The 13603-nt window shown below is 42.9% G+C and overlaps 1 protein-coding gene across 1 annotated transcript; it reads left to right on the top strand.

Moving 5' to 3' along the window:
• The first annotated feature begins 1057 nt into the window (after nucleotides 1-1057).
• LOC129841234 (zinc finger protein 34-like) lies at nucleotides 1058-5740 on the top strand. The gene is made up of 3 exons (XM_055909402.1): nucleotides 1058-1555; nucleotides 2323-2453; nucleotides 3931-5740. The coding sequence occupies exons 1-3, from the start codon at nucleotides 1279-1281 to the stop codon at nucleotides 5017-5019; spliced, it is 1497 nt and encodes a 498-aa protein (XP_055765377.1). The 5' UTR covers nucleotides 1058-1278; the 3' UTR covers nucleotides 5020-5740.
• Nucleotides 5741-13603: the final 7863 nt, after the last annotated feature.

Genomic DNA, 13603 nt, shown 5'->3' with positions numbered 1-13603 from the left:
TGTTTGCGTGATTGCAGCGACTGAGTTTTCCTTATCACGGTCGAACCAAAACGTTATACTTAATTCTTGAATCAAAACTTAAAAATAGGCCTCCTGAGTGGCACAGTGCTAGCTGTGCCACTAGAGATCCTGGTTCGAGTTACGCCTTTCCTGAGTCCGTACGGGAGTTGCAGTGATGGGACAAGACTGTAACTACCAATTGGATACCACAAAATTGGAGAGAAAAAGGGGTACATTGAAGAAAAAAAATTAAACTTTAAAATAAACTCCACTGGCTCCATAATGTTAGGAACGTGAATCACAGTGTTAGATTGGCTTGACTGTGGTTAAAATGTTATAACATCATGTTTCTGTGTGTACAGCAAAGAATTTCTTATATAAACCTTCATATTCTCTTCTGTGCAATTTGTGTTTACAGTCTGCAGTACACGAGACGTATGTGGCAGGGTCTACAGACAATCACGGATTACAAAGGGAAAACCAGCCACGTCGCGGTCACCGACGTCTTGCTCCCAGACAAGCTAAACACCTTCTGGTGGGGATCATATTTTCGAATTCTCTGAGTGACCTGTTATATATAGCAAATTTCCTATGTGGAGGCAGTGAAGAAAGTTGAAGGGGCAAGTTCTGAAGAAGATATTGCAGTGGATGCACCTCAACCAGTTGCAAATGTTATACGTCAATCAAGTTATCTGGATACAAATATTGTGAATAAGGTGTATTTTGTAGCATTTATAGCTACAGTTATTAACTGCACACGTTTCCAAGAAGCTGGACATCATTATATCTGTAGCCAAGAAGATTTTGGTCCTCCAAGACTTAACGGCAGAAGCACTGCAAGGACTATGTCGCCAGGAAATGTCCCGCCCTCACAGGATCATTCTGAGCTTGTGTAGCAACCTGATTAGAACAGAAAAGCAGGCTGATTTCGTTTAATTAACATTTCGTTTTTGATAGTTTGTATGGAATGTTTTTATTTGTATTACTTTTTACCCCACATTTTTGGGGAGGTGACTTTATTATCCACATGTACACTAGGTGGCGGAATGCACATATAATTGTTGCAAACGCCATTATACCAAAGAAGAAAAAACAAGTGAAGTGACCAACAACAATTTCCACGTTATCGGTTTTTATTTAGACATTTATTCACACCATGGAACTCAAAATATGACAAATTTAACAGCACATTATCACATATGTACCCCAGGTAGTCTTTCATTCGCGTTATAGTCAGGACATTATCTAGTTAACGCTAGTTGCTAACGTTAGCTAACAATGGCTAACGGTATGGTTTTTCACACTCAAATAGCCTCCATTATGGAGGTGCTAGCGAATGCAGCCGTGGCAGAGATCTGTAAACTCGTAGACGACGATTATGCAGTGTTTCGTTTGGAAATAACTCGAAGCCAGAAAGAAAACAGGGGATTGCGGAGGAAACTACTGGAATCGAAGGTGGCACGGGAGCGCGCAGAGAGGACAATGCGAGAGCGCGTCCTCACGAGTCATCCCTGTAGCGCCAAGAGCCTCGTCCGATGCAGAGGAATGGAAAGAGGTACGTTTAGCAGAAGGCCGAGGATAATTTACTGCATTTCCTATTACTTACTAAATGAAAACATGGCAAATGGGGGTGTAGTGAAATACCCAATGTCCTGGACGTTTTTCTTCTCATCATTCATCTTGAAAAAACGTACTGTATATTAAAATCGTGGAAATCAATGAATCCGCCATCATTAACCAAATGGAAAAATCTAATGATTATTATTGAAATAGCATGGGCGACCGAGGAAAAAACTATTTAAGGCCATGTGGCAAGCACTTGTGATGGAGGTGTGAGTGCGGGTCTGGGTTGAGGAGATGTAGTCTTTGTTTGTGTGCGTCTGTAAGTTGTTGTTCATTAGTATGTTTGTATTTGGTGTTTAAAAAAACTGGAAAATATATATAAACAGTATCAAGAAGTTGTCCATTGAGGACTGCACTGAATTTTAAATATTTCCTTGCTGTCAAAATTAGCAAAACAATTGTCCTTCATCCATCGTTTTTGTATTCTACCTGACTATCTTTCATTTAATTGATTATTAGCAAGCTGGACACAATCATGAAACTGTATGAATGTGGGACCATTATCATTTCTACACAGGTGTTAGTAATTTTAAAGTATATTGAGTTTGTAAAAAAATATGTTTTCACTCAAACCAGCCGTGTGCTGATTGGCCGGTTTACATCCTTGCCAATTCTAGTCAGTGTCAAAACTGCCAATAGTGTACAATATAGCAATGGCAGTACCTAACTTAACCACCTCTTTCCCCAAATCACTCTTAGGTGAAGGACATCTCACTGGAGGCTACAGGAGCTTTGTGAAGCCAGCAGGACACAATACATGGAGAGATGACCAACCAATCACTATTGATGAGGGGAATGGAACCTCAACCCAGCAAGTTATTGTGATAGAGGTTAGTGTAATAGTATTACATCACATCAAATGTTGCCAGTTTATTTCAGAAAGGCTCCCCTCAGCTATTCACTTGCTTACATGTACAGGTTCATGTACAGTTGAAGTCGGAAGTTTACATACACCTTAGCCAAATAGATTTAAACTCAGTTTTTCACAATTCCTGACGTTTAATCCTAGTACAAATTCCCTGTCTTCGGTCAGTTAGGATCACCACTTTATTTTAAGAATGTGAAATGTCAGAATAATAGTAGAGACTTTGGAAGTATGCTTGGGGTCATTGTCCATCTGGAAGACCCATTTGCGACCAAGCTTCAACTTCCTGACTGATGTCTTGAGATGTTGCTTCAATATATCCACAATTTTCCTACCTCATGAATCCATTTATTTTGTGACGTGCACCAGTCCCTCCTGCAGCAAAGCACCCCCACAACATGATGCTGCCACCCCAGTGCTTCACGGTTGGGATGGTGTTCTTTGGCTTGCAAGCCTCCCCCTTTTTCCTCGAATCATAACGATGGTCATTATGGCCAAACAGTTCTATTTTTGTTTCATCAGCCCAGAGGACATTTCTCCAAAAAGTACGATCTTTGTCCCCATGTGCAGTTGCAAACCGTAGTCTGGCTTTTTTATGGCGGTTTTGGAGCAGTGGCTTCTTCCTTGCTGAGTGGCCTTTCAGGTTATGTCGATATAGGACTCGTTTTACTGTGGATATAGATACTTTTGTACCTGTTTCCTCCAGCATCTTCACAAGGTCCTTTGCTGTTGTTCTGGGATTGATTTGCACTTTTCGCACCAAAGTACGTTAATCTCTAGGAGACAGAACACGCCTCCTTCCTGAACGGTATAACGTCTGCGTGGTCCCATGGTGTTTAAAATTGCATACTATTGTTTGTACAGAAGAACGTGGTACCTTCAGGCGTTTGGAAATTGCTTCCAAGGATGAACCAGACTTGTAATTGCTTCCAAGGATGAACCAGACTTGTGGAGGTCTACAATTTCTTTTGACTTTCCCATGATGTTAAGCAAAGAGGCACTGAGTTTGAAGGTAGGCCTTGAAATACATCCACAGTTACACCTCCAATTGACTCAAATGATGTCAATTAGCCTATCAGAAGCTTCTAAAGCCATGACATTTTCTGGAACTTTCCAAGCTATTTAAAGGCACAGTCAACTAACTTAGTGTATGTAAACTTCTGACCCACTGGAATTGAGATTAAGTGAAATCTGTCTGTAAACCATTGTTGGAAGAATTACTTGTGTCATGCACAAAGTAGATGTCCTAACCGACTTGCCAAAACTATAGTTTGTTCACAAGACATTTGTGGAGTGTTTGAAAAACGAGTTTTAAAGATTCCAACCTAAGTGTATGTAAACTTCCAACTGTATCTGCCATAGGGGAGCTTGTAAGACTTCCCTACAACATTGTTATCCAGTTCAACTCATGTACTGATAATAACCTCCTCTTCTTGTGTTAGTCTGCAGATGCAGAGGCTGCAGGTCCTGGGGTCAAGCTGGAGAAGTATGAAGGAGAGGAGGACCCACCACACAGCAGAGACATCCAGACTGGATTGGCTGAAGCGCCCCCTGTAGCTACGGAGGACCCCATCATCACCCCAGCGCAGCCTAGGACCCAACGCAGCATGACGGAGGTCAATGGAACGCCGAACGCCGTCCTCAAGTCAGAGACGGACACAGAGAGTTTAACAGTGCTGGAGCGACTGGACTGTTCTCCTGCTCCCCACTCAAAGTATTTACTTCACGGTAACCTGAGCCCGAGGACGGTTCTGTCCCATCAGGACTCGGGTGACGCGTTACAGACTGGCAATGATCCGTCCTGTTCATATGTTACAGAGAGAGAGATGACACCTGGTGACATGCCTGTGGGCTTAGATACACAGACTAATCCAATGAGAGGGGACTGGAACCAGTACTGTAGTAGTGTATACTCTGAAGAGCGCCTAGATAAGAAAGGAGAGGGTCTGGTCATAGATGAGGTGACTGTGAATGTGGAGGGTGATGCTCCTCTGACATGGAATGCAGACAAGACTCACTTAGGAGGCCAACCGCAGGGCAACACTAGTGACTTCTTAAACTACAGGGAAAGCTTACAGACAAATCCAAATGTTGCAACCCACTACCCTTTACACACGCTCAGGGATCGCGACCCAGTGTCCACGTCGATGGCACCTTCCGATTCACACGGACACGTCCTTTTCGATCAGGTATTGAACTCAAACGACAGGGCTAGAGCCCAGGTTCAGGGAGGGGGAGCTACATCAGGTAATAGTAAAGAGAAACGATTCCTCTGCAGGTTCTGTAACAAAGGCTTCAGCTACCCCCAGAAGGTGGAGATCCACCAGAGGATCCACACAGGGGAAAAACCCTTCAGCTGTACCCAGTGTCACATGCGCTTCGCTCAGGCTGGCACCCTGAAAAGACACCAGAGGGTCCACACAGGGGAGAAACCCTTCAGCTGTACCCAGTGTCAAATGCGCTTCGCCCAGGCTTGCAACCTGAAGATGCACCTGAGGATCCACATGGGAGAAAGGTCTTCTAACGTTTAGATCAAACCCTGCATTAAAGACAAAGGTGCATTTTATTTGTTGACATAAAATATCCACAGATACATTTGGAATAATGAGAGTAACAGATTTCAGTGTTGAATATTTTTACATTTACATTTTAGTCATTTAGCAGACGCTCTTATCCAGAGCGACTTACAGTAGAGTGCATACATTTAATTACATTTTACATACTGAGACAAGGATATCCCTACCGGCCAAACCCTCCCTAACCCGGACGACGCTATGCCAATTGTGCGTCGCCCCACAGACCTCCCGGTTGCGGCCGGCTGCGACAGAGTCTGGGCGCGAACCCAGCCCAGCCTGGGCGCGAACCCAGAGACTCTGGTGGCGCAGCTAGCACTGCGATGCAGTGCCCTAGACCACTGCGCCACCCGGGTGCATTTGGAATAACGAGAGTAACAGATTTCAGTGTTGAATATTCCTGGGTAGAATATTGCATCCAGACATTGTGTGATGTATAAGGCATATTTAAATCTAAAATGTATTTCACATATTGTGTTTGTACTGTGTAGGCTATATGATGTTCACAAATGTCTATTTCATTACTTCCACTCAACTACTTAATTTTTTTCACAAGACACATTTTTTAATGAGAGAAATAATGCAGTTTATCAAGTTCATGCAGATTTTTAGTTGAGGTGTGTGGTTTTCATATGGTGTATTTAACACTTGTTCTTGTTTTAATAAACACATAAATGGGGCTTTTCATTCTAAGACTTTCATTGAGACTCTCTTTAGTATACATCACTGATCTCACCTTATTCTGCATACACACCCAACAGAGTTTTATAACCAATATACACTTACTAAATATACCTACACATACCCACACACTAACACCTACTGTACAATTCAGAAATAGTTTAGTCAGGTTTGTCTGACATCATAGCTTACTCATATTTACCCACAACATATTTATGTCCACCAGGATGGGTTTAATGATGATATGTGTAGCCCTTTCCACTCACAGGCCCTGTCATCCCATATACTGATTGAAAATGGCAAATGTTTTCATTGATAAGCGCCTAAATTAGAACGCAGTGGCTATACATGACGTGAGGGCTCAGGTTCTCCGCTTCCCATCACTATGGGTTTTGACTGACAGCCTTATAAATTTGAGCACCTTGCGCGACAAGATACCCCAATCCCTCCCGCTAATTGGGCTACTTTTGCACATTTGTCTGAGTGAGGCAAATATAAATTGAGAGGAGTCGATGTGTTCAGAAAGATGAGACGTTGAGGATTATAATAAATACCACTGATGTCATACAAGCAAACCACACCTGTGAGTCCAAATGTGCACTTCACATTTCCATATTTGAAAACATGTAATTTACAGTATCAACGTTTATGATCGCTATGTTTGATCCACAGTTACAAAGATGACATGCGTGATACCCTGGATTGTCCTGAACACAATGAGCCTGTGTTTGTCATATTGTGAGGAAAATTAGCCACGGAACACGCACTTGAATGCACTCATGACTCCATTCTATGTGCAACAAAATTACAATCCGTTTATCTGAAGTGCCTTTTGAAAGCCTAACACTGTATGATCGTGTGGTATCACTTAGCTAGCCATGTTGGCAATAGAATACACTTTCAAATGATGCCCACCTCACCCAGATTGCGATGTATTATGATTGCGTAAACAACAACAGTAATTGTGTGATGGTGGGGATGCGGGGCTGTGTTACAAACAACAAAAAATGACAAGTGTGCTTGCTTCAGTTCCTCAATGGCAAAATGCTGAGAAATGTACAGTAAATATAAAATGCACATCAAATTAACAATGTAATGTCTGGATTCAGTCTTGTGTCAGGTGAACTGTTGTGTCCTCACCTTTGGTCTGATAATTTACCATCATTTTCAAAGTGTTCTCTTTCAATTTCTACCATGGTAATGCATATGTTTTTTTAAGTTATTCTGTTATAGGCCAATTTCAACAAGTGGAAGTCATTCTGTAACTACAGTATAGGACTCAAACGTAGTGGGGATGGGTAAACACTATGTTGAAAGTGTGTTTATCTGTGTGTGTACGTACCTGAGGGAGTGTATGTCTGTGTAATCTGTATCACCTCTCTCTTCCAGGAGGGTCCAGAGGTGCTGCTGAAATGTAATATTATTTTATTTTTTTTCACCTTTTATTTAACCAGGTAGGCTAGTTGAGAACAAGTTCTCATTTACAACTGTGACCTGGCCAAGATAAAGTACAGCAGTTCGACACATACAACAACACAGTTACACATGGAATAAACAAGCATAGTCAATAATACAGTAGAAAAAGTATATATACAGTGTGTGCAAATGAGGTAAGATAAGGGAGGTAAGGCAATAAATAGGCCATGGTGGCGAAGTAATTACAATATACCAATTAAACACTGGAGTGATTGATGTGCAGGTAGAGATACTGGGGTGCAAAGGAGCAAGATAAATACAGTAAGGGGATGAGGTAGTTGGATGGGCTATTTACATATGGGCTAAGTACAGGTCCAGTGATCTGTGTGCTGCTCTGACAGTTGGTGCTTAAAGCTAGTGAGGGAGATATGAGTCTCCAGCTTCAGTGATTTTTGCAGTTCATTCCAGTTATTGGCAGCATTCTTTGGGAGAGTTTGGAAACTCAAATTGGTCTACATGGACAAGTTCTGGCCTGGTTTAGATCTTATCTGTTGGAAAGATATCAGTTTGTCTCTATGGATGGTTTGTCCTCTGAGAAATCAACTGTAAATTTCGGTGTTCTTCAAGGTTCCATTTTAGAACCACTATTGATTTCACTATATATTTTACCTCTTGGTGATGTCATTCGGAAACATAATGTTAACTTTCACTGATATGCGGATGACAGACAGCTGTACATCTCGATGAAACATGGTGAAGCCCCAAAATTGCCCTCGCTGGAAGCCTGTTTCAGACATAAGGAAGTGGATGGCTGCAAATGGTCTACATTTAAACTCAGACAAAACAGAGATGCTTGTTCTAGGTCCCAAGAAACAAAGAGATCTTCTGTTGAATCTGACAATTAATCTTGATGGTTGTACAGTCGTCTCAAATAAAACTGAAGGACCTCGGCGTTACTCTGAACCCCGATCTCTCTTTTGACGAACATATCAAGACTGTTTCAAGGACAGATTTTTTCCATCTACGTAACATTGCAAAAATCAGAAACTTTCTGTCCAAAAATGATGCAGAAAAATGTATCCATGCTTTTGTCACTTCTAGGTTAGACTACTGCAATGCTCCACTTCCCGGCTACCCGGATAAAGCACTAAATGAACTTCAGTTAGTGCTAAACACGGCTGCTAGAATCTTGACTAGAACCAAAAAATTTGATCATATTACTCCAGTGCTAGCCTCTCTACACTTGCTTCCTGTTAAGGCAAGGGCTGATTTCAAGGTTTTACTGCTAACCTACAAAGCATTACATGGGCTTGCTCCTACCTATCTTTCCGATTTGGTCCTGCCGTATATACCTACAGGTACGCTACGGTCACAAGACGCAGGCCTCCTTACTGTCCCTAGAATTTTTAAGCGAACAGCTTGAGGCAGGGCTTTCTCCTATAGAGCTCCATTTTTATGGAATGGTCTGCCTACCCATGTGAGAGACGCAGACTCGGTCTCAACCTTTAAGTCTTTATTGAAGACTCATCTCTTCAGTAGGTCCTATGATTGAGTGTAGTCTGGCCCAGGAGTGTGAAGGTGAACGGAAAGGCTCTGGAGCAACGAACCGCCCTTGCTGTCTCTGCCTGGCCGGTTCCCCTCTCTCCACTGGGATTCTCTGCCTCTAACCCTGTTACAGGTGCTGAGTCACTGGCTTACTGGTGCTCTTCCATGCCGTCCCTGGGAGGGGTGCGTCACTTGTGTGGGTTGAGTCATTGACGTGATCTTCCTGTCTGAGTTGGCACCCCCCCTTGGGTTGTGCCGTGGCGGAGATCTTTGTGGGCTATACTCGACCTTGTCTCAGGATGGTAAATTGGTGGTTGAAGATAACCCTCTAGTGGTGTGGGGGCTGTGCTTTGGCAAAGTGGGTGGGGTTATATCCTGCCTGTTTGGCCCTGTCCACGGGTATCGTCGGATGGGGCCACAGTGTCTCCCGACCACTCCTGTCTCAGCCTCTAGTATTTATGCTGCAGTAGTTTGTGTCGGGGGGCTAGGGCCGGTCTGTTATATCTGTTATTTATCCTGTCTTATCCGGTGTCCTGTGTGAATTGAAGTTTGCTCTCTCTAACTCTCTCTCTCTTTCTTTCTTTCTCTCTCTCTCTCTCTCTCTCGGAGGACCTGAGCCCTAGGACCATGCCTCAGGACTATCTGCTGATGACTCCTTGCTGTCCCCAGTCCACCTGGCCGTGCTGCTGCTCCAGTTTCAACTGTTCTGCCTGCGGCTATGGAATCCTGACCTGTTCCATGCTAATGCAGAACGCCACAGGATATTTTTGTGCTGGTCAAGGGCAGTCAAGTCTGGGGTGAACCAAGGGCTATATCTGTTCTTAGTTCTACATTTTTTGAATGGGGCATGCTTATTTAAGATGGCGAGGAAAGCACTTTTAAAGAGTAACCAGGCATCCTCTACTGACGGGATGAGGTCAATATCCTTCCAGGATACCCGGGCCAGGTCGATTAGATATCAGATGTGATGTATCCTAAAGAGAGTCTCAATTAAAGTCTTACAATGGAAAGTCCCATTATGTGTTTATTAAACATAAAAAAGTTTAATACACTATATGAAAACCACACAAAAAAAACAGCATGAACAGTTCCATCAGGAAGTATTCACACCCCTTGACTTTTTCCACATTTTGTTGTGTTACGAAGTTGGATCAAATGATTTAATTGTGAAAAATATATATATATAATCAGCAATCTACACACAATACTCTGTAATGTCAAGTAGAAGACAAATTCTAACATTTGTAAAACATATGACAAATAAAACACGGAAGTATTCAGACCCCTTGACTTTTTCCACATTTTGTTAGACTTATGTTTTTCTAAAACTGATTAAATATATTTTTTTGTCTCAGCAATCTACACACTACCCCATAATGACATTTTAACATTTTTTTTAAAATTTAAAAACAATACCTTATTTACATAAGTATTCAGGCCCTTTGCTATAAGACTCGAAATTGAGCTCAGGTGCATCCTGTTTCCATTGATCATCCTTGAGATGTTTCTAGAACTTGACTGGAGTCCACCTGTGGTAAATTCAATTGAATGGACATGATTTGGAAAGGCATATACCTGTCTATTTAAGGTCCCACAGTTAACAGTTCATGTCAGAGCAAAAACCAAGCCATGAGGTCGAAGGAATTGTCCGTAGAGCTCCGAGACAGGATTGTGCCCAGGCACAGAACTGGGGAAAGGTACCAAAAAATGACTGCAGCATTGAAGGTCCCCAAGAACACAGTGGCCTACATCATTCTTAAATGGAAGACGTTTGGAACCACCAAGACTCTTCCTAGAGCTGGCCGCCCAGCCAAACTGAGCAATCGGGGGAGAAGGGCCTTGGTCAGAGAGGTGACCAAGAACCCGATGGTAACTCTGACAGAGCTCGAGAGTTCCTCCGTGGAGATGGGAGAACCTTCCAGAAGGACAACTATCTCTGTAGCACTCCACCAAATCAGGCCTTTATGGTAGAGTGGCAGGACGGAAGCCACTCCTCATTAAAAAGCACCTGACAACCCACTTGGAGTTTGCCAAAAGGCATCTAAAGACTCTCAGACCATGAGAAACAAGATTCTCTGGTCTGATGAAACCAAGATTGAACTCTTTGGCCTGAATACCAAGCATCACGTAAGGAGGAAACCTGGCACCATCCCTACGGTGAAGCATGGTGGTGGCAGCATCATGCTTTAGAGATGTTTTTGGGAGACTAGTCAGGATCGAGGGAAAGATGAAGGGAGCAAAGTACAGAGAGATCCTTAATGAAAGCCTTCCCTAGAGTGCTCAGGACCTCAGACTGGGGCGAAGGTTCACCTTCCAATAGGACAACGATCCTAAGCACACAGCCAAGACAACGCAGGAATGGCTTCGGCAAAAGTCTCCGAATGTCCTTTAGTGGCCCAGCCAGAGCCCGGACATGAACCGGATCATCTCTGGAGAGACCTGAAAATAGCTGTGCAGCAACGCTCCCCATCCAACCTGACAGAGCTTGAGAGGATCTGCAGAGAAGAATGGGAGAAACTCCCCAAATACAGTTGTGCCAAGCTTGTAGCGTCATACCCAAGAAGACTCAAGGCTTTATTCGCTGCCAAAGTACTGAGCAAAGGGTCTGAATACTTGTGTAATTGTGATATCTTTTTTTTATGTCTAAAACCCTGTTTTTGCCTTGTCATTTTTGGTTGTCATAACTCTCCTGTGAAGATCTGAAGGATCAGGTTACAGTGGGTCTGCTCTACAGCGTCCTCTCTCTCCCGCAGAGGGGAGAGGTGGCGGGGGCCACATTATGGCGGTCATAAAATACTCTGCGCCTCTGGGCTCTGCAGTATTGGGATTGGAATGTGTGACTGTGGAACACAGAGAGAGACTTACCAAAACTCCTACATCCCCAAAATTGGAGAATTAAACAATATTTATATTTTTGAGAATGTGGAACCGGTCTGTGGACACTAAAGGAACAGTCATGTCGAGTTTGTTTAATTTGGTGACCTCGTGAAGGGCAGAACATACACATCACTGTATCTTTGTTTGTATACACTTCTCAATTATGGGGTTTGCATCTGAATGTTGTATAAAATAAATGATTAAGCATAAGAATACTTTTGGAAAGAAAACAATGTGATCTTATTCTTCTAAATGAGAATAGTTTTTCATAGCAACTTATGATCAGTCAGTGGCCTTGCCCCCGTAAGCACAGACATTATACCCAAACGTCATGGAACACCCCTTTCCACAGAGTTAATAAAAGGACTCATGACAAAATGTACATTGGACCAGAAAGCATGGAGCTGTCACTACATGTTGAAATGGTTGGCAATTTAGATAGAGTCAAAAGAACGCAGGAACGAGCTCCCCATGTTGGAATGGCTACCACTCTTTAGACCAAGAAGACTAAGACCAGAGAATATGGAGATCATCCCCACACTGAAATGATTAAGAAATCTACAAACTAAAGACCAATTATTCAGTCTGCAGCTGTTTAAACACTTTAGTACGGTAAACGCATCCGACCTAAGAACAATGATATTCTGAAAGATCTGTTCTCAAGAATGTTTCCCGAATGGTACTCTGACGTATCCATTAAAACAAGCTACACCTACGAAAGACTGATCTCTGGTGTACAAACTAGAGACTGTCTGTCAACTGACTATCCAGCATACGCACTGGTGATCGCAGAGAGGGACAACAAAGGCATACACTCGTAAATATGTAAATTGCTATTTTTTTTCGAATGAGCGGTTGTTCATGTTCAAAATATTAGCATTTCCATGAGTGTACAGTCAGGGCCAAAAGTTGAGAATGACACAAATATTAAATTTCACAAAGTCTGCTGCCTCAGTGTCTTTAGATATTTTTGTCAGATGTTACTATGGAATACTCTAGTATAATTACACACATTTCATAAGTGTCAAAGGCTTTTATTGACAATTACATTAAGTTGATGCAAAGAGTCAATATTTGCAGTGTTGACCCTTCTTTTTCAAGACCTCTGCAATCCACCCTGGCATGCTGTCAATTAACTTCTGGGCAACATCCTGACTGACGGCAGCCCATTCTTGCATAATCAATGCTTGGAGTATGTCAGAATTTGTGGGTTTTTGTTTGTCCACCCGCCTCTTGAGGATTGACCACAAGTTCTTAATGGGATTAAGGTCTGGGCCAAGACCCAAGTTTCCTGGCCATGGACCCAAAATATCGATGTTTTGTTCCCCGAGCCACTCAGTTATCAATTTTTCCTTATGGCAAGGTGCTCCATCATGCTGGAAAAGGCATTGTTCGTCACCAAACTGTTCCTGGATGGTTGGGAGAAGTTGCTCTCGGAGGATGTGTTGGTACCATTCTTTATTCATGGCTGTGTTCTTAGTCAAAATTGTGAGTGAGCCCACTCCCTTGGCTGAGAAGTAACCCCACACATGAATGGTCTCAGGATGCTTTACTGTTGGCATGACACAGGACTGATGATAGCGCTCACCTTGTCTTCTCCGGACCATCTTTTTTTCCGGATGTCCCAAACAATCAGAAAGGGGATTCATCAGAGAAAATGACTTTACCCCAGTCCTCAGCAGTCCAATCCCTGTAGCTTTTGCAGAATATCAGTCTGTCCCTGATATTTTTCCTGGAGAGAAGTGTCATCATTGCTGCCCTTCTTGACACCAGGTCATCCTCCAAAAGTCTTCGCCTCACTGTGCGTGCAGATGCACTCACACCTACCTGCTGCCATTCCTGAGCAAGCTCTGTACTACTGGTGCCCCGATCCCGCAGCTGAATCAACTTTAGGAGACGGTCCTTCTTCACAACAATTGAACCGCTCTCCTTGAAGTTCTTGATGATCCGATAAATGGTTGATTCAGGTGTAGAGTTAATTCGGAAAATAGAGACTATTTAAAAATTTCCCATGATGCCCCGA

Source organism: Salvelinus fontinalis, chromosome 42 (genome assembly GCF_029448725.1).
Source record: "Salvelinus fontinalis isolate EN_2023a chromosome 42, ASM2944872v1, whole genome shotgun sequence".
Lineage (NCBI taxonomy): Eukaryota > Metazoa > Chordata > Actinopteri > Salmoniformes > Salmonidae > Salvelinus > Salvelinus fontinalis.
This window is presented reverse-complemented; position numbering and strand designations above follow the sequence as displayed.

Excerpts from the sequence above, each read along its gene's own strand:
- LOC129841234 (XM_055909402.1), top strand. The coding sequence starts at position 1,279 with ATGGCTAACGGTATGGTTTTTCACACTCAAATAGCCTCCATTATGGAG. Across the intron at positions 1,556-2,322 it reads ATGCAGAGGAATGGAAAGAG|GTGAAGGACATCTCACTGGA; the intron begins GTACGTTTAGCA and ends AATCACTCTTAG. Across the intron at positions 2,454-3,930 it reads AGCAAGTTATTGTGATAGAG|TCTGCAGATGCAGAGGCTGC; the intron begins GTTAGTGTAATA and ends TTCTTGTGTTAG.